The 23,648-nt window shown below is 50.2% G+C and overlaps 7 protein-coding genes across 7 annotated transcripts; 5 read left to right on the top strand and 2 right to left on the bottom strand.

Moving 5' to 3' along the window:
- Positions 1 to 1,666: 1,666 nt before the first annotated feature.
- On the top strand, positions 1,667 to 3,010 carry BC939DRAFT_465136 (uncharacterized protein; the record flags this gene model as incomplete). Its single annotated transcript, XM_051557463.1, has 1 exon — positions 1,667 to 3,010. One exon carries the CDS (start codon positions 1,667 to 1,669, stop codon positions 3,008 to 3,010), a length of 1,344 nt encoding a protein of 447 aa, XP_051407712.1.
- A 762-nt stretch (positions 3,011 to 3,772) lies between these two features.
- Positions 3,773 to 5,901, bottom strand: BC939DRAFT_428575 (kinase-like domain-containing protein). The gene is made up of 2 exons (XM_051553207.1): positions 5,734 to 5,901; positions 3,773 to 5,641 (listed from the first exon to the last, which is right to left on the bottom strand). The coding sequence occupies exon 2, from the start codon at positions 5,439 to 5,441 to the stop codon at positions 3,852 to 3,854; it is 1,590 nt and encodes a 529-aa protein (XP_051407713.1). The 5' UTR covers positions 5,442 to 5,641; positions 5,734 to 5,901; the 3' UTR covers positions 3,773 to 3,851.
- A 2,494-nt stretch (positions 5,902 to 8,395) lies between these two features.
- Positions 8,396 to 9,479, top strand: BC939DRAFT_465147 (uncharacterized protein). Its single transcript, XM_051557464.1, has one exon. The coding sequence runs from the start codon at positions 8,556 to 8,558 to the stop codon at positions 9,216 to 9,218; it is 663 nt and encodes a 220-aa protein (XP_051407714.1). The 5' UTR covers positions 8,396 to 8,555; the 3' UTR covers positions 9,219 to 9,479.
- Positions 9,480 to 10,494: 1,015 nt separating this feature from the next.
- On the top strand, positions 10,495 to 12,045 carry BC939DRAFT_465148 (uncharacterized protein). Its single transcript, XM_051557465.1, has 2 exons — positions 10,495 to 10,833; positions 10,962 to 12,045. Exons 1-2 carry the CDS (start codon positions 10,637 to 10,639, stop codon positions 11,839 to 11,841), a joined length of 1,077 nt encoding a protein of 358 aa, XP_051407715.1. The 5' UTR covers positions 10,495 to 10,636; the 3' UTR covers positions 11,842 to 12,045.
- A 718-nt stretch (positions 12,046 to 12,763) lies between these two features.
- BC939DRAFT_402354 (Aldehyde/histidinol dehydrogenase) lies at positions 12,764 to 14,857 on the bottom strand (the record flags this gene model as incomplete). Its single annotated transcript, XM_051552673.1, has 6 exons — positions 12,764 to 12,932; positions 13,089 to 13,633; positions 13,742 to 13,872; positions 13,976 to 14,098; positions 14,205 to 14,288; positions 14,416 to 14,857. The coding sequence occupies 6 exons, from the start codon at positions 14,855 to 14,857 to the stop codon at positions 12,764 to 12,766; spliced, it is 1,494 nt and encodes a 497-aa protein (XP_051407716.1).
- Positions 14,858 to 21,830: 6,973 nt separating this feature from the next.
- Positions 21,831 to 22,289, top strand: BC939DRAFT_389635 (ankyrin repeat-containing domain protein; the record flags this gene model as incomplete). The annotated part of the gene is made up of 1 exon (XM_051551890.1): positions 21,831 to 22,289. A coding segment is annotated over one exon (459 nt), but the record flags the coding sequence as incomplete, so codon positions are not given.
- A 376-nt stretch (positions 22,290 to 22,665) lies between these two features.
- Positions 22,666 to 23,376, top strand: BC939DRAFT_465153 (uncharacterized protein; the record flags this gene model as incomplete). The annotated part of the gene is made up of 1 exon (XM_051557466.1): positions 22,666 to 23,376. A coding segment is annotated over one exon (503 nt), but the record flags the coding sequence as incomplete, so codon positions are not given.
- Positions 23,377 to 23,648: the final 272 nt, after the last annotated feature.

The raw sequence follows: 23,648 nt of genomic DNA on the forward strand, positions 1-23,648 counted from the left end.
ATCCTACACATGTTGTTTGTGCCGGCACCCCGAGCGAAGAGGTTTTTTTTTAGCTTGCTCTCTTTGTGAACTTGATATGGAAACGTATGAACCTGTATTGTACATGTGGTATTTTTTGCCATGAAAAGGTGAAGAAGAGCAAATGGATAGGTTCGTTAGCTAGGAAGCGAAGGAGAACGATGGAGCAAGGATGAAAAGACCATCCTCTGCTCGAGGCGCTGGTTTGTGCTGTGTTGAGCGATTGTCTGGATGGTACACCCAGCCAAAAGACCATCATTAGAGATAGTCGCCACTCATCCAATGGTACATGTCGCACAATGTTTTGCGCATAACGGCATGACCACAGTCCTCTCCCTAAAAAAACAACACAAAAAAAACACAGCTCTTCTCTTCCGTTCCTTTTCACTGTCTCCTTCTCCCAGTCAGTTGCGGTTGCGTCGGCTCCTGTCCTGCTTGAACGACCTAGGCCATTTCATCCAACATCAGACACGTTAAGCCTGTACAATGGATCACGGCGACTATATCACCGATATCGAGAGGTAAGTCAGAAACAGGGTACAGAAAAGTATGCTATCCGCCCCCGCGGATACCAGTCAATGGCGGCGAAAGAAGGAATACTCACCAATCCGCATATTGAATTAGCAGCATCCGAGCTCGCGACGATGTTCTCGCTTCTGCCTTGGCATCGCAACTTGATTCTACCTTGGAGATATCCTCTCTTTTAGGATCCAGCACATACCAGAAGGACTTGCAGCCGATTCGAGTCCGCACATCTTATGACTCAAAATTAGGACCTGACGGGAATACTCAGGAACCATCTGCAGCAAATGTCCAGCCTCCCTTCACAGGTAATACCCCAGCCCCTTTCCAATTATTTCCAGCACTGTTATGACATCTCTCGGTTACCAGTTAGCTTTGGTCCCGGACTGGAGAGGTATCATCTCAGCCGCTACAAGCTGCTGGGCAAGTAAAAGTGGACACTTCCTTGCCATTAAGCAGCTGCTGACCGAGAGAAATAACCGGATAACACCATGTAGTTTTACATAGCAGTCAAGATGGGGTTCTACTTATCTGGAAAGATTCTAACAAAGCTTTCACACGCTCTGTATGTCTAGAATCTTGCTCCACGGCTACCATCGCCCACCCTTACAACCCCGCCGCCAACTCCACCGACGTCGATATGCTGCCAGATATACATTACAAGATGGAGGGTATCATACTAGGAGAGAAGATAGGCCATGGAGGCCAAGCAGAGACCTTCAAGGCTAAGTATGAGATGGATGATGTGTTTGTCAAGAGGTTCCTGGATCCTAAACACGAGGATTGCAGGCGCGAGGTGGCCATCTTCAAGCAGGTTTTCAACAGACACATCGTTCAGTTCTACCATGTGGAAGGGGACTTGCTCGTAATGGAATACCTCGAGGGTGGCAGCCTATCTAGAGCTATATCGAACAATGCTGTCTCGGACTGGGAGCACAAGATACTGATTGCGAGGCAGGTCTCGTCAGGTCTGGCCTATCTCCACAGCCTGGACATCATCCACTGCGACATCAAAAGTGCCAACATCCTCCTCAGTAAGCACGGAGATGCCAAGATATGCGACTTCAGAAAGGCGCGCACGGTCGACCAGAGCGATGAGGGCGGTGGGGGCGGCACACTTGCATGGATGGCGCCCGAGCTGCTCCAGGACCCGCCCCAGTACACATCTAAGTCTGATGTTTATGCTCTAGGGATGGTCATGTGGGAGATGGCCGCCGGATGCACGCAGCCGTACCAAGGACACGATCCAGATAGCATAACACAGTGCATTAGGAACGGCTATACCGAAGATATCCCAGAGGACACACCCGAGGAGTATGCAGCCTGCATCCATGAGTGCTGGAAGCAGGAACCGGAGAAGAGACCGGCAGCAGAGGATGCGCTACCGGATATGCATGACACACCTCAGGACAACGATGTCGACGTTATTCGGATTCCGGAGGAGGATCAGCACGAGAGTCTGCGGTATCTGATGAAGGGTGTCAGAGAGGGCTCTCCGAATGCATACTACCAACTGGGATTGATATATTTGTATGGCAAAATTGTGTCCCAAGACGATACAAAGGCCGCAAAATACTTTCTGACGGCTGGTGAGCTGGGGAATGAGAAGGCTCAGTGCGATCTCGGCCACATGTACAACGAGGGGCGCGGCGTAAAGCAGGATTATGCCAAAGCTATGGAGTGGTACCTCAAGGCAAGCAAAGCTGGAGTCGTAGGCGCCAAATATAAGATCGGCCACATGTACCAGTGCGGCCTCGGCGTGGACAAAGACTATACCAAGGCTATGGAGTGGTATGTAAAGGTAAGCGACGCAGGAGATCTAGACGCCAACTTCAGTATCGGATACATGTACCATCATGGTCTTGGTGTGAAGCAGGACTTTTGTAAGGCGATGGATTGGTATCTCAAGTCAGGCGGTGGCGGATCGACAGATGCCAAGTTAAACATCGGTTACATGTACTATGAGGGTATCGGCATGGAACCGGACTATCCCAAGTCAGCGGAGTGGTTTCTCAAGGCGAAAGAAAGTGGGAGCATCCAGGCCCTATACTGCCTCGGTGACATGTACGCCAACGGACTAGGAGTGGAGAAAGACTTACTGATGGCCGTCGAGTGCTATCAGAAGGCATGCCAGGAAGACGAGAGCACCAACGATGTGGGACTGGACGACGACGACAAACAAGCTCAACTGAGGGCTATGGAGTGGTTTCAAAAGACATCTGCAGACGGATTTCTCCCAGCATATCATCTACTGGCAGAAGCATACTTCAATGGATTTGTGGTCAGCAAGGACGGCTCCGAGGCAGAGAAATGGGCCTGCAAAGCGGTCGAGGAAGCAGAGAAATGGGCAAAGACAAAAGCAGGGAAGGAGTTCCGCGAGACGGGAGGCACCAACGCATTCGAAAGCGCGGTCGAATGCTGCAAGAAGATTCTAAGGGATGTAGACAGGCAAAAAAGGATTGAAGAATAGATGACCTGAATGAATAAATAAATGCTCAAGCTCCCAAGGAGCAGTGCATGGGGCCATCAAAGATAGAGGGCACGCGCTACGCGACCAGCTCGTCAGTCAGCAAGACGATGGCGGCCCTGATATATCTGTGCACAACACGCTTCCTGTCCACCACATTTATGAAGACCACCGCGTTGACTGCCTTACGCACTTTGACGACCTTCCAAAGACAGGCCAGTTCGTCCCAGATGCCTGTTTAGGGACCATTAATGACCACGATAATTCGTCTTCACAAAAATATGACTCGGCACGATATCGCTACCACTCTGGCACTATCCATGCGAGTGTGCCGCCCTCACTGCCCTGACCGCTCTGACCGACTATGCGTGCCTTTCTAAAGTCGCATATCTTGGCATCTCCGCACTGGTCAAGGAGGATGTTGGCGCTTTTGTAAACCTGGGGGCCAAGGGAGAAACCCATTAAAAAGGATAAACGTGGTTTTCACAGGATACTCCACGACAACACGCCACGAACGCAAAGAGGCGTAACAAGTCCATCATCATCTCCGTCAAATGAAGCAAAGTGCTTTACAGGGTTTATTGAGAAAGAGTGAACAAACGAACAAAAGGCAAAGACACGTTCCTCTTTCCGCCTCCCTATCACGTACTAAAAAAAGATCACTGAGGAAGAATAGGTACGTAAAAGGTAAAAAGAAGAAGACCTCGAAGAAAGAGAGAGAAACGAACAAAGTGCGGTGTGCTGAGATGGGGATCTGTAGATTTCTGCTGATTGAATTGCCGACGAGACTCCCAGCCCCGCTTATTTATTTCATATTCAACAATGACAATCAACATAGTCTATGCTATAGCTGCAAAACATGGAATGCTAATGTAACGCGAGCATCAATATTGCCCTGGTCGGCCGCTCTGCGAAGCAACGTCATGCCCTTTGACTTGTTCGTACGAACACCTCTTCCCTCGAGATACAATTCGCCTAACCGGTATTGCGCATCGTGCTTCCCTTGATCGGCGGCCTTGCGAAACCATTTCACTGCCTCAGAGTCGCTCTGAGGGACGCCTTGGCCTTGAAGATAGAGCATACCGAGATCGTACTGTGCAGGTGCATAGTCCTGTTCGGCAGCCATCGAAATCCATTTGTGGGCCTCATCATAGTCTCGCTCGACACGGTCACCCGTCACATACATGTCTGCGAGGAAGCACTGCGCCTCGACATCCCCTCGTTTGGCAGCCTCGAGATACCATTTTATGGCTTCGTCGTTGCTTTGAGAGACGCCGCATCCACAGAGGTACATAAAAGCCAAGTGAGTACATGCTTTGGTATCTCCATCGTCAGCTGCCGTTTTAAGTGTCTTTCGGGCGAGGCGGTAATCCTGGGAAACCCCATTGCTACCGGTAAGAAATAAAAGCCCAAGACAAGTCTGTGCCGGGGCGTATCCTTGATCAGCGGCCTTCCGGTACCATTCTACAGACTTAGTGTAATCCTGTAGGATACCATCTCCAGTGCGGTACATCTCTGCCAACTGATACTGGGCCTTTGCGTGTCCCATGTTCGATGCCCTCCGGAAGCGCTCTGCGGCCTCTGCACGATTGCGCTTGACCCCATTCCCACTGTATTGCCGTAGTCCCTGATCATATTCATCGTCGGCCGATAGGCTATGCGCTGTCTCATCTGCACTATCTCCACCAGCATTGTTGTGGACTCCAGGGACCTGTAACGTATCCTCGATCTCGTCTGTAGTAGGCCTGTTGTTCGGATCCGCATCGATGCATCGGGTCATAAGCACCGTGTAGTCCGGAGGTGCGTTCTGATCCAGCATCTCCCTCATCACAATACCGAGCGCAAAGACGTCGGACTTGGCCGAGTATTTTGGGCTGCGACTTATCAGTTCCGGCGCAATATATCCTGCCGTCCCTTTTCGTCTGTATCTGGAGACAGAAACAGCAGAATCCATGACCTTAGCCATTCCAAAGTCGCATAGCCTGACCTCGTTGTGCTTCGTCAACAAAATATTGTCTCCCTTGATGTCTCTATGGATGATATCCATGCTATGAAGGTACCCCAGTCCCTGAGCCGCCTCCGCCGCAATCCTTATTTTGTTGTCCCAATCCAGTCTTGGTATGGCTTTCGTGAGACTGCCGCCTTCAGCATAGTCCGTTATAATGTAGGCATAGAGGTCATCCAGCTCCACGCCGTAGCACTGAATGATGTGTCTGTGTGCGAGCCGAGATACAATCTTTGCTTCCGTCTTGATAACGCTGTTGTCCCCGTTTCCTATTCGAAGCCTCTTCACGGCCATCATGGTTCCATGCCTGTTCCACTTGTAGACCTCGCCAAATGCGCCGTTTCCAACGAGCGTCTCAGGGCTAGGAGGCGGAACCTCGCCTAATTTGCCCCACGACTCGGGTAGGCTATTTACGAGAGTCCCTGACATTTGTGATAGTCGGTTAAATCGCTCTTTAAGAGGAGATAAATATGTCTGTTGGTACAGTACTCAAGAGCATTCATGTATAGTTTCTGAGACGTATTTTGCAAGCATGGAAGAGGGTTCATTGCCGGAACAGGATACACTTACTGTTAGAAAAAACTGGGTTCACAGGAGCGATGAAAGAGATAGGAGTAAGGTGTGAGGCCCTATATGGCAGCAGACACATAATACATGTTAGGGGCTCCAGTAATAGCTGTCGACGCCGGGAGCTACTGTTTTTACTTGGTCATCGACTTACCTAGTGAAAGAAGTGTGGGTGACTGCAAGTGCGCTCGATCGCAAGTGTAGGAGCGTATGTCAATGTATACGAGCGTGCATGTGCGTTTGGTTATGGGTGTTAGTGGGAGTGGAGTTGGGTGGTGTAGGGGCAGCGTGAGAGAAATTGGGGTAAAAAAAAAGAAATCAGAAATCATCTTGTATTTAAACATCCCCTGGACCAGAGAGTGGCGAACACGGTACCTGCTCCATGTTTATTAGCCAATACTGACAGGAACAGCATGTGCATAAATTGTCGTGTCTATTGTGCCATGGGTATACGTGCATATAAAATCAATAGCCTGAGGTGGACAGAGACTTGCGCTACTTTCGGCCTTTAGCTGGAGCGTTTTCTCCAGCTGAAGCAAAAAATGACGCCGATAAGCAGCACTCTGAAAGGGAACGACCGATCTCGACCTTCAAGTTCATCGTGCCCTGATTGGTTCCCTTGGTCAAAATCTTGACCGAATCTTCACGCTGCAGTAAATCCATCCATTCCTCGCCCTTGTTGTTCTATGATACATCATGAGGGTGACTGAGAATTCTGCGCCTAAGTCTGTACAAGAGTGCGATGAAGCTGTCCTGAGGCGTTCCGGTTTTAGAAAGAGGAGGATAGTCTGATATATGAGTTTTTTGCACAATCGCAGAAATAAGAGAGAAAGCAGGAAAGCATTTTCAATTTGTCTTTCGAGTCAGATCCGCCGATCTTCAGTCGCCAAAAGACAGGTCACATTCCCCGGGCCTACCTTTAGAGCCTGCCCAACAATTGCCACACCCTATCAATGTGTTAAAAGCTGAAGACTATTTGCTAAAAAAAAGGATATCGTCTCCGTCCCCTTCATGGCTGTCAACCGCCTCCCCCTTACAGGCAGTATAGTAGCGTCCGATCTGCAGCATCAAGATCTAGTGCGGGGCCAGGGCAGCATACGTTTGCATGATCGGCGAGTAACGCACCACAAAGATAGCGATCAGCGTTGCATTGCGCTGTAGATCCATCTCTTTGTGGCGGAAGATTGAAATGTATTATGCAATAGGAATTCACTTACTACAAGTTCCTTCCAATATGACTCGAGAGATTAGCTCAAGTTGAATGCGAGTGTGAGAGCAAAAACTGAAGGTAGAGTTGGAGCCGCAACTGGATCATATGTGTGCCAACGGTTACTGTTCATGGAGTGCGTTGGAGACTATACTATGCGACAATCGACTCGCGCCAAAGATATGCCTGCTGTCGGCGCGCTTCTAGCGGGACGAGAAAAAACACGAATACTTTCCGCATGTCTCTTTCCTTCTCTCTGATGCAAATCCTGACACCTTAAACAGGGAGTAAAAGACGCGAGCACTCGCCCCTTTGTACGTTTCTAGGATGTTTACTAATAATAGGGAGAATATGCTGCGTATTAGGGGATGGCATCTAAAAAAATAGCACAGCAGTTGCGGCGGGTTTAAAAATATAATGTTTCAGGTTCGTCAACAAGAACAGGGTCGTCTCCGAAAAAAGATGCTCATTTTTATGTGACTCTCGGTATGGTCGAAGATGATGCCGACCACTGAGACATTTAAAGCTGCGAGGCCTCAATGGCCCTTGTTGCGCACGGACTCTGGCTGAGAAACATGAGAGAAGCAATGAGAAAGAGAATGCCCGGTTCCATGCTTCTTGACAAGAAACCGGATGCGGCGTTTTCAGAGAGAAAAGAGGATCGTGCTCCTGTCCTCATTATTCTCATTCTCATACTTGTGGATGGATCTCAACAGTTGAAGAAATTTTAAAACACGGGGTGCATTATTTCGTACACCCACGTATTTTACCTTTTCCCTTCCCCCTCCCCCACTCATAGCAACGCATATTAGCGCATAGTAGCGCGAAGCAACGTATAGCAGCGCGTATGGTACTGCTGTGCTCTGCTTGGCCACTGAGTGTAGAGGCTCACTCCCACGACAACACAGTGTTTTAGGATGGTTACATAGATTAGCAGTGCTGTGACTCTCCCCTCCCTCCTTCTTACTCCCCCCTTCCCCCTTCCTCGTGCAACCGTTACCGAATTCCAATCTACATTCCTCGCCTCCCTCCAGATGGTACCCTATTTTCGCCCTCACTGTTGTAACCAGGGGTTCTTGTACCTACGGTTCGTGCTTTAGCCGATCCTGGCATTCTGTATAAAAAGGTCCCAGGATCAGCCCTTTTTTTTTTTTTTTATCCTCATCAAACCAACTCATCTTCTCACACTGCCAAAGTACAACACAGTACTCTCCTCTCTCTCTCTCTCACTCCTCTCACCTTATCACCCACGCAAGCCAACCATACAAAAATGAAGATTTCCGGTCTCTTCCCCAGCGCAGTTCTGCTCTTGGCCTCTGTCCTCACGGCTAACTCCATTCCAATTGACAAGGACCAATCCCCGGCACCAATCAACAGCACTTCCCCGGCCCCGACCAGCAGTACTTCCCCAGCTCCAAGCAACAGTACTATCCCGGTCCCAAGCAACAGTGCTATCCCGGCCCCAACCAACAACACTACCACTGTACCAAGGAACAGCACCTACACCATACTGAAGGCGTGCAAGAAGAAAGGTTATGCCGCTTTGACGTTTGAAAGCGGTCCTGGTAAATATACTGCAGACCTCTTGGAGAAGCTCGACGAGCTTGGAGTCAACGCCACGTTCTTTATCCGGTAGGTATTTGTCGCTTTCTTGTTATCCATCTATTTCCTGCTTGATAACCCATACTTACTAAAAATGTCTTTCGATTTCGAAATGTAGCGGTGACCAGGTTGCCAATAATTCTGCATTGCTCAGCAACATTACCGAGATGGGCCACCAGCTCGCGATCCACGCTTGGAGCGACGTCGACTTTGAGCAGTTGAGCGACAGCGATATTAGGTCCCAGATTTCCAACACTTCCGACATCATTTTCCAATACGCAGGTGTACGCCCTCGTTACGTCCGCGCCTCCGAGAGCCAGTGCGGAGAAGAAAACTGTCTCCCCATCATGCAAGAGCTCGGTCTGATCGCGACGGATGTCAATGTCGACACGAACGATGGAAAGTATAACAAGAAATCGGCTGACAAGTCAAAGGCAAAGCAAGATATCCTAAACCTTCTCAAGAACAAGAACAAGGGCTGGCCCTCGCTCATTGTCTTGCAGCATGAGTACCAGTTCACGATCGAGCAGCTTGTGGATTATGTGTACGAAGCTGCTTCGAAGTACAAGTTCGTGACCTTGGCAGAGTGCATCGGTCAACCCGCCTACCTGGATGACTCCACAGCTACGATTACCGCAACGGCGACATATAATTCGACGGCGACTGCCACGGTGCTTGCTTCTCCGACCGGTCTCTCTTCTGCTACCGTCACAACGAACGCTGCTGCCCAGTCAACAACAACTCAGAAAGTGAGCGCGGCTGGTGGAGCTGTTCAGGTCGCAGCCTGGACTTTGGCCTTGTCCGCTGTCATCGCCTTTGCCATGGTCTAAATGAGCTATTCCCTTCTTTTATGCGTATACATTTCACCTACATTTTTTATGACACCTTCCTTTACCATGCTTGTACAGTAATTCATGACACTCATAAGCATTTGATATAATAAATATTATCATCATTCTCTATCCTATATCATTCATTACAAAAAGATGCATGCCTTTGTAGTTGCAAACCTTGATGAGAACCGAAAAGAAAGAAGTGACTCAGGGTTTTTGCCTCCGCGCGTAGTTTTGTTAGCTCCCAATCTCTTTCTGTCAATCCCCTCCCATCTCTCTCTGTCTCTCTGACTGCCAAAGTGTAAAAAATATAAAATAAAATATAAAATAAAAAAGGAAAACTGAGACACGACGCGTCTCTCTTGCCTTGGCTACAACCAATCAAGGCGTGACATGCCTCTCCCCTGCCTTTCTCCCAGAGCGTGCCCTCCCCCTTTTCCTGTTTTGTCCTTTGAACCCAGATGACTATAAGAAGACCACGTTGTTCCCTGTCGTCACTAGAATCGGAATGTCATAAAAATAGATGTGATGCATGCCGAGTCAGCGTAAAATACTCGAATGCAGGGGTCGACAAGCGTCTTAGATCATCAAGCACAGCACCGAAACAGGGAAAAAAAATAGCTGTGTCGGGCCAATCACGTCCCTCCATCCTCACTCTTTCTCACAGACATTCCGCAATCTCTCTCTCTCACAGACAAAACAGGGGAGGGGAGGGTATTTTTGTGTCTATCAGAAACATAAACGTCCTGTCGGACTTTTTTCGTCAAGCAACCTCGCCTCCCGCCACTGCAACGACCCACTCTTTTTTTTTTTTTTAGGATAAAATGTTCCATACTGAGGACTCCTCGTGCAATGTAGTGCAGCATGCAATTAAAAAGAGACGCAATACTGTCTTCGAGAGTAGGTTTGCAGTGTCGCAGTATGTATGTATGTATGTACATGTCCGCATACATGTACTGTACAAACGTGTTTTAGTTAATCGATAGATGTCATATAGTGTAAGCGTGGTACACATATAACAATCTAAACATCAAACCCTGCTTGAACCCCCCTCCTCCCCCTTTGTGCAACCTTCATATTAATCCTAATCAAGTCTATATCCTCTCCCGCCTCCGTAAGCGGCGACTCTCTTTTTTTCTCGCTCTCTCACACTCTCTCTAAATCCAGGGGGGAGGAGGATCCTGTCCAACAGCAACTGATGTTTCGAGCTGGTCCTGGCACTTTTGATATAAAAAGATGGCCATCCACCCGTTCGCCAATACTGGCTCCTCACTTTTTTTTTTGCTTTCTTGTTTTCTCTTAAATCTAGGCAACCTTATCTCTCATTACAACTCTGTACTGTACAGCACTATCCTTATCTCTGGCCATCTTTCTTCTATATCCTTCCTTGTAAATCCTATCCTTGACATCAGAACATGAAATTCTCTGGAATCTTCTTCTACGCCACATTGGTCCTCGCCTCCGTCGCTACAGCTGCCCCGGACGCCATCCCAGTGTCATGCACGACAGCTCGCTGGGCTGCCTTGACGTTTGATATCTCTACCGGGAACAGAACCAATGACCTCTTGAACCAACTTGACATCAGCGGTACCAAGGCAACTTTCTTTGTTCGGTAAGTAACCCTCCCCTGCTGTGTGTTACCGATACAATTGGCCACTGGGAGGTCATTCCTTTTGACCACTTTCGCATGTTGACTGACTTGGAACATGTCCCTCTCTCCATTGATAAATAAATAAAAAGACCTAGTGATCTGACAGCCTCAAGACTCGCCTTGCTCAAGACTATTTCCGAATCTGGTCACGAACTCGCTATCCAGGTCCAAACTACCGGCATCAATCCATCCCAGCGAACCTCGGACCTCCTACAGGGGGTCCTCTCAGCCTTCCGTCTCCGTCCTCGTCTCGCGCGCATATCTTCAGGGTCCTGTAATGAGGCCTGTCAAGCGACCGTTCAAGAACTTGGGCTCATTCCTACGGGCTCAAACCTGGACCAGAACGCCTTCTTGGACATCAACAACATTGACAGTTACTTTACAGAAACCAACTCGCTTATCATCCGTCAACCCCAGGGTCCGAACTGGGCCCAGCAGTTGAAAACGACCGTTAGTGCGGCCCAGAAGCATGGCTATGCTTTCGTGACCCTCGCAGAGTGTGTTGGTGAGGCACCCTACGATAGCGGCAATCCTGCGGTGACCCCAACGACGGCGACGGTTACATTTACGACTACGACGACGATGACTACGACAGAGCCACCGGTGGCTACCATTACCTCTACCGTGAACGCGACGCCCACGACGATCGAGGTCGTGACAACGACAGAAACGACCACGGTATACATTCCGGTGACGACGGTGACGCTGAACGCGACAGTTTCGACGACGGTGCTGAACGCAACCACCTCGACGACATTGACCATGAACCAGACGACGACTGTGCTTAGCCCGACTCCACCTCCGCCCACGACTGTTTCAACGACGGATCTTCCCTCGACCGAGGCCACGACGACGGTCAGCGGCGCGGCGGTCCAGGTCACTGTCTCAGTTAACGAGGCTGGTGCGACTGTCCATGCAGCCGCTTGGACGATGCTCCTGGCTGTAATCATTGCCTTTGCAATGGCTTAGAAACAGAAAAATATAATACTCTCCCTCCCTTTGCGCGCGTCCCGAAATAGTGCTCGGCGTGTCTAGAAAGACGCAATTTTTATGACCTTTATTCCTTCCTTCCTTCCTTGCTTCGGACATTCACATCATACACATGTACTTCTACCATCGACAGATTATATAATAAAAAAAGCATACGAGCATGTAGACTGAACAGTATACACCAAAAAAAAATAAAAATAAAAAAAATAAAAAAAAGTATCAAAAGTGCCAAGTGAGCATGTCTTTCTAGAATAAGTGGCCGTAAACGAACTTTTAACGAATGACCTACACAACACCCTTCTCTTCCTCCTCCGAGATCATCAACGTCCTCACCCTCCATCCTCCATGCTGCTTCGCTCACTCAAGCGTATAATTTTTATCATCTACCGCCATCTGGGACACATGCTTCTTGTCCTTATACTCTCAACCTTCACCCGTTCCTCCCGTTCCTCTACTTCAGCTCTCTTTTTTTCGGTATTCCTTCCCTTGACAAACAAATATGTTCGTCCCTTAGCCAATACAACCGAATACGAAAAGAACAAGAGAAATAAAGCTGCTGTCGATCAGGGACCCGTCACACTGCCATGATGAAGAAGTTCGAAGGATAGGGAGGAAGGGTCTCTTCTTCCCCGGCAGTGAGGAAACTATAAAAGATTGAATTATTAGTTCTCGCCCGATGTGAAGATTCTAGTCATGAAACAGCATCCCGAGAGTATGTATGTTGTGGAAACCTCAACTGGTGGAGAAGAAACGAAACAAAAAAAAAGGAACAATAGTGTTTTTTAATCACTAAATCTATACTACACAAAAAAAAACAAGAGTGGTTTTCTGCAGAGTCAGAGAGACTGACCCAAACCCACGGCGCACGTCCTCGAGATTTTTTTTTTCTTCGTTTCATTTCTTAACTCATCCAGGACGCGTTCTCCTGAGGCACCCACTTGGTGGTGACCTTTCTTCTTGTCGAAAAGAACTCAACCCCGCCGTCTCCAGTGATGTCACAATGGTTTCCGAATCGACTCTTGTTCCACCCGCCGAACGAGAATGGCTCTCGGGGCACAGCAACGCCGATACTATGAAGCAATGAAAAAAATAAAAATAAAAATAAAAAAATAAAAAAAATATGAGTGCCACGGCATCAACATCGAAGCATGCACACACAAATACAACACAGGTCCTTGGCCCGCCCGAGTGTAGCCCAATATAAACTGACTGACTGACTGACTTACTTGACACCGCACATGCCGGCACTGAACCGCTTGATGAAATAATCCGCTGTTGCGCCCGAGTTTGTGTAGATACACGCCGCGTTCCCGTACGGGTTCGCGTTCTCGATCGCCAACGCCTCCTCCGCAGCCTCGACCGCCAGGATGGACAGCACCGGCCCAAAGATCTCATCGTGCAACGCCGCGTCCTCCTTGTTCGTATGCAAAATCACCGTCGGCCCCACCCAGAACCCTTCCTGATGCTCCTTGGTCCAGGGCCGTCCATCGACTAGTATCCTGGCCCCGGCGCTCGATTCGGCCTCGTTGATGTACCGCGTGATCTTCTCGACCGAGGCCCGGTCAATGACCGGTCCTACCTCTCCAGCGTGGCTGCCTGCACGGAGGGCTTCCGACTTGGCCACGATCTTGTCGATCAGCTCTTGTTGGTGTCCAATGGTCAGCAGCACCGTGGCAGCCATGCATCTCTGACCGCTGCAGCCACTGTACGAGTTGACGACGTCGGTCGAGGTCATTTCGATGTTGCAGTCTGGCGCCGAGATCATATGGTTCTATTTTGGAAGGGGGAAGAAGGGAGGGGAGGAGGGGGGACACACACATAAGGTTAAACATCAGATGTATTTCACCAATTTGCGGTTAACCACGGTTTTTGTAAATACCTTGGCGCCTCCAAGGGCCAAGACGCGCTTGTTCAGCCTATGACAGCGCTGCGAAACCATCTCGGCGATATGGGAGGTGCCGACGAATGTCACGGCTTTGACATCAGGGTGGTCAATCAAGGCATTGACAGCTGCATGTGAAGAAAAGCGATATACACATAACCATTAGAAAAAAAAAAAAGAAAAAAAAGAAAGGCGCATTATCGTTAAACAATTCCCTGAGTTGTGCCTTACGTTCAGCAGTGCCATTGATAAGGTTTACTACACCATCCGGCAAGCCTGCCTCCTTAAGAAGCTCCACTATCTTGGTCATTGTAAAGGGCACCTTCTCACTTGGCTTGAGAACCATGGTGTTTCCTAAAATCGGATCCAAAAAAAAAGGTGTGATTCCATGAGTCACTTTACCCTGGGGGTTGAATTGTACCCAGATCATGCTAAAAAGTATCACAAAAAAACAACATACCCATGGCAATAGCGATCGGCAGGGTCCACATAGGCACCATGACTGGGAAATTGAACGGCACTACCGAGGCAACTACACCAAGCGCTATTAAAAAAGAAAGAGACGCAGCAGCAATGCAAAATGATTAGGTTTTTCACCAGATATCTATCTCCACGATCCGATCGTTTCTCTTTTCTTTTCTCTACTTCCTGCTCGCTAATCATTGACTTACGAACGCGAGTATCATAACAGGTAATCCCTCTCGAGACCTCCAACATCTTGCCCTGTGCAACCTGTGGCAACGATAACGCGTACTCGACCGTTTCCTGTCCCTTAAGGACACTTGCCAGAGCCTCGGCCTTGTTCTTCCCATGCTCTAACACTACCATTTCTGCGAGCTGGTTCGCATGTTTGGTCAACAAGGAGTGGAACCGAATCAGAATCGCAGCCCGGTCCTTGATCGTGCGGTTGGACCAGGCAGGGAAGGCTGCTTGGGCTGCAGCAACGGCCTGGTTGACATCCTCAGCAGTCGAGAGTGGGACGTGGCCAATGACCTTGGCGTTGTAAGGGCTCGTGACTGCCAGATACTGCTGGGTGGTGGCGCCGGTGGCGACGGGGTCGACGAACTGGCCGTTGATCCAGTTGCGGATACGGGGCTGGTCCTCTGTGAACATTGTGGAATAAGAGGTAAAAGTGTGTGTGTGTATGTCAGGAATGGCAAGCAAGTGAAATGAAGGGAGTGTGAAAAAAATGAATGAGGAGCGCGAATGAGAATGAGAAAGAGAGCTGATGGAGTGCACACCCCCTTCCCTCTTGCCCTCCTTGCCAGGGCAATCAAGGGGCACATGTATGCTGTTCAGTGGTCGAGTGATCTCTCGTTCTAAGCGAAGAAGAGGGGGGGGGGGGGGAAGGATACTCTGTGTACTGCTTCCTGCGTGTCCCCAGTAAAGGGATCAGTGGTCCTGTTGTGCCCGTGCGAAGGAATCGCTGTACTTGTACGTGCATTGACCTGGTCGTACATGTATACATCTAGACCAAGTGAACTCTCCGTGTGGTTACAGAGGCCACACGGAAGTCCTGGAGGGGCAGATGACCCCTTGGGCAGCCAGCCAGTCGGAGTGGACTCTTGACGAACGCGTCCGGACGCGTGGGGAGTATTCTCTCGATCCAATCACAACCAGTGGAGCGGAAATTTTCTACCTTTACATCTCTAGCCTTTGTAACGGTCTCTTCTGTTTGTCGGACCAAGACATCAGAAACAAAACAATTGAAGCCTTTGAGTTGCTTTTTATAAAAACAATAACCCAGCCCGTAGACTGCTATCTCTTTCACACATACACACACATACACACACATACGCATACGCACACACACCCCCAAACAGATGATGTGTACCAGCTAATTTGTAACCTCTTTGGACCCATCCCTCAATGGCTATATATATACGTGTTTATGTCCAGATGAACTATCGCAAGCTGAAAGAGGAAGGAGCATTTATTATTTTTCATCTATACCAGGCCAACAGGTAGAAAATGCAGTATATAGAATGGACGGAGAGCACGCAGACAGATGCATGGTTCTATATTCATGTTCTGGTATAGAGAGACTTAACGAAGTTTGTGTCCAGTATGCATTCTTTCCTTCTCATCCAAGACTGAGAAGGGGGGGGATGGTCCTTCTCCTTCAACCGAACCGCCGTTTTTGATCGCCCAAGGTCGGTAGAGATGGATAACATCTGATAACAATTAAAAAAAATTCTCCAGGAATCGAGGCGGCATAAAAAAAGAAAAAAACGCGTCTCCTCCGTTAGGTAAGATACCAGCACCATTCGTACCCTTCGCTGGATAGAGCTCGGGCTCCAAGAAAGCATTTTTGGCGTGGGATAATAATAAAAAAAAAAAACGGCCTGGCGGCACCCGTCCTGAAAGATTAACAACTCCATGTCGGGTACCAGACCAATGGTCCCTGACAGAAGGGCTTTATTGCTACCCAGGTCAAACCACCAATTTCTGTTTATATTCCCTCTCCTCCTCCTCCCCCCCCCCTCCTCTCAGCGGTCTAGGATGCCAATTTTCAGGGAAATTGATCCGCAAATTAAAAAATTGGTAATGAAGCAAGTCCTCCCCCCCCTCCGAGGGTTCGGGAGCATGGATCGGGGGACTGATGCAGCCGTTCTATGAACTCAATGTATGCACGATTTTCAAATTGACTGGCCATGGAGGGAGATGAGAATTGAAGACGTGTTTAGTCATTGAGAGAGTATCATCGGGCAAGAGATGGAAGGAACATAAAAAATAAAGAAAGAGTCGGCTCTCAACAACAACAACAACAATAACAAGTTATATAAAAGGTTATTTTCAGCATGGAAATACATTCCTACTCATAGACTACACCACAACAGAACATACGACGCGCGCACATGGGAGTCGAGAGTCCATCCGAACCAGGCCAAACCTGGACAACAACAGGCCCGTCCCTGACAAACGGCGCTTCGAATCGCATGTGCCATGCGTATGTACCAGAGATATCCTTTGCTATATACGAATGTTCCGGTAAGCGTGTCCATACGGGGATTTTTTTTTGTGTATGTGCCTGTGTGTTTTTCTGTTTACAGGGCATATATAGCGTGAGGACAATTGACCAGGTAGGTTAAGGAGAGTTGAGGGAACGACATTGCTGGAGGAGGAAGAGTAGAGAATCGGGGTTGCTTCCCCAGACACTTCCCCCGCTGTTCCAAATGACTACTGTCAGTCCTTTGATGACGACTCCACGCGAAACAAGGGGTGTTGCGAATGAAAAACATACGCGTTGAATTGGATGAATAATATGAAAGAGATATAGACATCTGTATATGATCGGACATGGTAATCGTGCGTTGGAGGGAAAGATGATCCGTGGGTAGTGTATATAGCAAAGCGATAATCATTAAATAGAAAGCCCAAGGGCTACCTGCATCAGCAAAAAAGGATTAGCTACTACGAGATGAGCACACACCAGTCGAAACACTACGAGCGAGGGGGAAAGGAGCCCTGCGATCGTCGATCGCCTTTGTAGAGTATTAAATTCTTCCCCCTAGGAATGAAGATGAACAGGAGGGGTCGTTGATGCTCTGCGTTTGCGTTTGCTGTAAGCAAACACACAAACACGCCCCCATTCTTTCGATAATTTGTCGATGCTGCTGTTGCTGCTGCTGTTGATTTCGTTGCTGTTGTTGGGAGGGGGCATGGGGATGGCGTTGTTATCTCGCATTTTTAATATAAAAATCCAGCCCTTGCTCCTCCACCCCTCAATTCCATCTTTTTTTTTGTCCACCCCTCGAAAGAAGAGCAAAGAAACACCTGTCCAAGGATATCCGTTATTACTTTTTTAATATATACACAGGCGCACACACGGGTCTAGCCTGCCCTTTCTTCCCTTCCTCGGCGCCTATTTGCCAATCCGTACTCCGGACTCTTTTGCTCCTCCTTCTTTTCTCCAAATCCCCAATCCCTCATCCACATACCAATTGACATATAATCTTTTTTTTTTATTATTTCGCAGAAAACGGTACCTTTTCTTTCTTTCATTCAGGAACTCATATCGTTATTTTTAGGGAGTCATTACAGACTGCGACTGTTGCAACGGATATTTCTCAGCAAATAACAACTCTGCTCATCAGATCTCTTGTCATCAAACTCCATCTTTTCTTATTTCATTTTATTGGCGCAACCCCCTCCCCCCATCATCATCTCCATCTTTCTCATCTCTCTTTTCCTTCTGGTGTTCGTTTTTTACTTTATTTTATTTATAATTCTCTCTGTCGTTCTCATTTATTTCACACCCCCACTCATCCCAATAACCCGGTATTACCAAGCATCTCGCACTGCACACCATTGGCAGTAGCAGTAGCAGTAGCAACAGCAGCAGCTTCAACAACATTCCAACAAAGCTGTGTCTGTAGGAGACAGCGGGAAAGCATTGTGCACCGGAAGCCCACCACACCCTTCCCCCCTCTCACTCTCACTCTCACTCACGCTCGCATTCACACATCTCTCATTCTCTCACCCTCTCACATTCACACCCACACACACATAAAAAAAAAAAGTCTGCGGCATGGCCAACGAGCGGACCAACAATGACCGGACGCAGAGCGCACAGATCAAGAAAAACTCCCGTGCGGAGGAGTGGCTCAAGAATGCGGTCAAAGACAAACATGTGCGGATGATTCCCTTTTCAGAGATCAGCAAAGTCAAGTACAACGTTGCCAAGGGTGGCTCAGGGACGATCCATCTCGGGGCCTGGCGCAACATGCACATCGCCATCAAGGAACAACATAATACGAATGATCTCATCAAGGAGGTAAGGCTGCGGGTTCCAAAACCATCCATCACCTTGTAAATGCTTATGTAGCTTCTTCATCTCTTTTGTATGTGTGTGTGAGCACGCACACTCTTTCCTCGTTCCTGTTCTGATGAATCCCCCGTCCTCCTGGGACAAACGAGACGAGGCATTATTGGATATGTCTCCTGTCTATTTCCCCGAGACAGAAGCACAGGAACAAAGAGGCGAATAGTGGCTGTTCATTTTGTTTAACCGTAATAAGCATTAGCCGTTCAACATCTTGGGCACAGTGACAGCGAGTGGGGGGATGAAAGGGGGGACATTCATGAGAACGTGGAGAAGAAGAGGAGAGTCGAAGAGAGGAGAGGATCAAGGGAGGAGAGGGCAAGGGGTCTGCCATCCATCCTTCTACAGAAGAAGATCCGTCATCTTTTCTCCTTGGGCAGTTTGCTCCGAGACACCCCTCTCAGCATTGGAACCCTCAGTTCGACTCGAGATTAGGATCCGAGTCGACAATAGACCCTGGGTTCATCGCGTCCCCTATACTTTCCTCCCTTCCTAAGCATCCGCTGCCATTACTGTCCCCTAACCGACTCTGCTCTACTCTGTTTGGCTCTGCTGCCTTCCTCACACTAGCTCAAGATGCACAAGCAGGTCCACGACTCGAATTACATCGTCAAGTTCTTCGGCATCACGAAACATCCCCTGACCCACGACACCTGCATCGTGATGCAGTTCGCAGAAAACGGCTGTCTTCAGGACTATCTCGAGACCCAGAACATCGCCATCTCCTGGCTGACAAAGTACCGGCTCGCCTGGGAGGTCTCGAGCGGACTCGACTTTATCCACCGCGAAAACATCTTCCACACCGACCTGCACTCCCGCAACATCCTCATCGACACCCACGGAAAGGCGCTGATCACGGACTTTGGTCTTAGCAAATCCGTCAACAAAACGATCTACACGACCAAAGCTGGACTCTTTGGGGTTGTGCCCTATGTCGCTCCGGAGCGGATGCAGAACCCGACCTACACCTACAACGCCAAATGCGACATCTACAGTCTCGGCGTCATCTTCTGGGAACTCTCGAGCTGTGTCATACCCTTTGAACGACAGCTGCAGGATGTGATGCTGGCCGTCAACATCATCGCAGGAGTCCGCGAAAAGACTGTGCCCGGGACAGCGGTGGAGTATGAGATGCTCTTCAGGCGATGCTGGGATGGGTTACCCCAGAATAGACCCAGCATGGACATCGTCCTCTCTGAGCTTGTCGAGCTCTTGGCCGCTGAGCAGCTCAACCCCCGACCCGCCGCACCGAGACCTATCTCCCTTCAACCGCCTAGACCCCTCTCTAGCGAGTCCATGGTCGCCCCTAGTACCATCTGCCCTTACGACAACGACACAACCCTCCAGTCCTCGCCGGAAAATACCACGCCCATGCGGCCAGCCTCACCGCCTTCTCAGCGACCGGGAGCACACCAATCCTTTGCCCAGGGACTGGGACCGGGCGGTCAGGGAGTCCCTTCGGTACCCCCCGTCCGTCAGGATCGCACAGGAGCCCGGGTCTCGTTCGTTGGAGATCAACCACTCAAGGACACGAGGGCGAACGCCAACGACGCTAAGGCAAATAATAATCCCGCCAATCAAAAATTCAACAATAACCATATCAACAACGCACAGGCGATACTCAATGGACGTGCGGGACCAACTCCTGCGGATGCGCAAAGGATGGGCGGAGACGCATCCGTAGACCAGAGCAAGATCCCGTCGACCCCACAGCTCCTGCCACCGCTGCCCGCCTTCAAGGCGCTTGCCTTGACGACCCCGCCCAACGACATAAGCATCCAGACACCACCCACCAACGCCAAGAACTCGGGCTTGCCTGAAACCGCTTCATTGGCCCTCGCCAACGGTATCTCCATGGTGTCCGTGGTGAACAAGCTGAACCTGGGCTCCTTGAAGACCATCTCGACCATCTCCCCTCCCCCGCCTGGAGCCCCACCACCACCCCCCGCTAGCTCCGGAACGAACACCCCACGGGTGATCTCGCCCCCTGTAGGTCGTCCAAAGGTCATCTCGCCTCCCCAGATGCGAAACAACCAGGTGGTACCTCCCCCTCATCCTCATCCCCATCCTTCATCTGGCCATACCTCCAGGACTATTTCACCCCCTGTCGGTGCTCAGGGCAGACTGGTACCGCCGCCTCCACCTCCAGGAACCCCTCCTCCAGGAACGCCGCCGATCAAACCCAGTCCGTCGCCATCGCCGTCGTTGAACCCGACTCTTAAACCACCGACGGGACCACCACCACCATCGCCCTCCCTTACAGGAGCACCTGCGCCGCCCGCTCCGGCTTCAGCCCCAGGATCTTTTAAGCCTCCGACGGACTCGCCCCGGAACCCAGCCTCGCCTATCCATTATGTCCCCACGACAACCTACAGCCCCTCCGCATCCAAAGGAAAGACTATCCAGGACAAGAAGGCGAGCGGGAGTGAGACGAGGAAGGAGATGGAACGGAGCTCTTCCCCTTCGCCTGAGCCCCGACCGATGGTGACTCCTCCTCATCGTCAGGTCCCGATGGGATTCCCAGTGGTGACGCCTTTGGACCCGCATATGTTCCCGAAACGGAGCCCGGCTCTGGACCAACAGAGCCCCTCGATGTTGCCCTCGCCTCCACCCTCGATCGGGTCCGCAGCCGGGTCGGGCATGGGTATTTCGAACTCGGGCCAGAAGACGTCGCGCCCGATCGAGGTGAAGAATATTCAGCATCGGGCCAACAGTCCGGATCTGTCAAGGAAGGAGAATCACGATCTGGGGAACAGTCGATCGATCGAGTTGAGTAAGCCTGGGACAGAGAACGGCGCCATTATGAATAACAACGGAAACGGCAACAACGGAAACAGCAACAACGGCAACAACCGTGTAATGAATGGCAGCAGCCCTTCGCTCTCGCCTTCGGGACCACATGCATCTCCGCGCGTGGTCGCGCAGGGGTTCTTTCCTGTGGTCGATACCGTCCGTGCAGGTCTCTCAGCGACAACGACAACGGCAACAACGACAACGACAGCAGCAGCAGCAGCAGCAGCAGCGACAACGACAGCGACAGCAATAAAGCCCCGTTTCCAGTTCGACAACTTTTACAGTCTCTCGGATCCATACAAGGACATGAACGTGGATGTCTCGGCCGAGTTCTTCACCGCGATCACCCAGGGCGACACAGAAGCGATCGAGAGGATCCTGAAGGCCCAACCGTTCCTGATCCATGAGTCGATCGGGTTCTGGCCCCATCCGACCCCGATCCTTGTCGCGGCCCGGTCCAGACACGCGCTCGAGGCGATGAGGGTCCTCATCAAGAACGGCGCCGCCCTCGACCGGGGCGACCATAACGGGACCACGGTCCTGCACTTTGTGTGCGAACAGTACCCGAACCCGACCGAGGCCGTCATCTTCTTGACCAAGGCCGGCGCAGACTGTAACAGTCGGGACGGTAAGAAGCGCACGCCGTTGATGGTCCTGCTCCAGAACTCTCATCTGGTCTCGACCAAGGTCCTGATCGAGACCGCGAGGGTGCTCTTCAAATTCGGGGCCCAGACCAAGGTCGCGGACCATCAGCATCAGCGGACACCGTTGCACTATGCGATCCAGCACTGCAAGGAGCCCGCACCCGTGATCGAGCTGTTGTTAAAGAAGGGGGCGGACGCGAACGCGATGGACTCTAGAAAGTCGACGCCGCTGCACATGGTCCTGGAGCGGATGGACAACGAGGAGATTGTGCAGATGTTGTTGCTGTTCGGGGCGGATCCGGGCCTGAAGAACGGCAACAAGCGGAATGCGCTGTGTGTCGCGGCCGAGTACCTGAGGGTGATGAGCGCCTGGTTCCTGTTGGAGAACGACTTGATGTCGTCCGCGCCAGAGACCATCAAGAAGGCGAACGAACTGTGTTCCAAGGCGGACGGGCCCGATAAGAACTCGAAGCCGTTGTTCAAGAACCTGTTGTCGGATTGGCAGGGCAAGGAGGGCAAGGTGAGGAGGATCCAGTTGGCACAGGATTGTATCCTCAGGGTTCAGAGGACCCCGGATATGAAGACGATCGATCAGACACCTGTGGCGCTCGAGTTCTTGGAGAGCGCCGGCGTCCCGATCTATATGAATAATGATCAGGACATGAACTCGACCCTCAGCAACAACAACAACAACAACAACAACAACAGCAGCAGTAACAACAATAACAACAATAACAATAACACTAATAGTAATAATAATAATAACGGCGGCAGCAACAACAACAACAGCGGCAACAACAACAGCGTCAATGGCGGCAATACCAATACCAACAACAATAACAACAACGGTGCTACGGCCGTCAACGGGCCCTATGTCTCGCCGGTGGCCGGTGGTGCAGGTGGGACGCCAGGGATCCTGAAAAACGGACTCTTTATGGCGAACGACTCGACGGTGAAGAACAGCGGGATGGGGAACGGGAACGGGAATGGCTACCATCCGAACGGACATGTGCAGGTCAAGGAACTGAGGCTGGCGGAGGGGGTCGAGCCCTTGAAGCAGACGATGTTACCTGTCAAGTCGGTGCAGCAGCTGGAGAAGGAGCGGGAGGCGATCCGCAACCAGCTGTTATACACGAACAAGAACAACGCATTTGGACACTGAGGTCCTCATCTCTCCATCCACCCATCCTTTTTGATGAAATCGAACGAACGAACGAACGAACGAGCGAACGAACGAACGAGCGAACGAGCGAACAAGAAAAGAAAAAAGAAAAGAAAAGAAAGCCTCCCTCTCCTCTTCCTCTTCCTCGCTAATGTACATAATACCAATAAAATAAAATATGTATGAAAAGAAGAAGAAAAAACTTTTCCCATTTCTTTGTTTGTTTCCTTAACACACGCTGTACACTATGATTGCCGCATGACGGATAGGAGCATCGGTCGGGGTGGTATTTTTTATTATTATTATTATTATTAAAAGGCGTTCTCCTCGAGGAAGTGAGTGTTGTCGAAGGAGGACGAGTATCGGGTGGGAGTGTGTGCGTGTTGAGTTGAGGTGATAAAGAGTTATCGAGGGTGCCAGGACCCTTCTTATACCCATGGTTTTGGTTCCATATGATTCAGCCAACACACCACGCACAAG

This window comes from Gamsiella multidivaricata, assembly GCF_025024155.1.
Source record: "Gamsiella multidivaricata strain RSA 2152 chromosome Unknown BC939scaffold_88, whole genome shotgun sequence".
In the NCBI taxonomy this organism is placed as follows: domain Eukaryota; kingdom Fungi; phylum Mortierellomycota; class Mortierellomycetes; order Mortierellales; family Mortierellaceae; genus Gamsiella; species Gamsiella multidivaricata.

Coding starts and splice junctions, on each gene's coding strand:
- BC939DRAFT_428575 (XM_051553207.1), bottom strand. CDS start 5,441: ATGTCAGGGACTCTCGTAAATAGCCTACCCGAGTCGTGGGGCAAATTA.
- BC939DRAFT_465147 (XM_051557464.1), top strand. CDS start 8,556: ATGGGCCACCAGCTCGCGATCCACGCTTGGAGCGACGTCGACTTTGAG.
- BC939DRAFT_465148 (XM_051557465.1), top strand. CDS start 10,637: ATGAAATTCTCTGGAATCTTCTTCTACGCCACATTGGTCCTCGCCTCC. Junction 10,834..10,961: donor AAGGCAACTTTCTTTGTTCG/GTAAGTAACCCT, acceptor ATAAATAAAAAG/ACCTAGTGATCTGACAGCCT.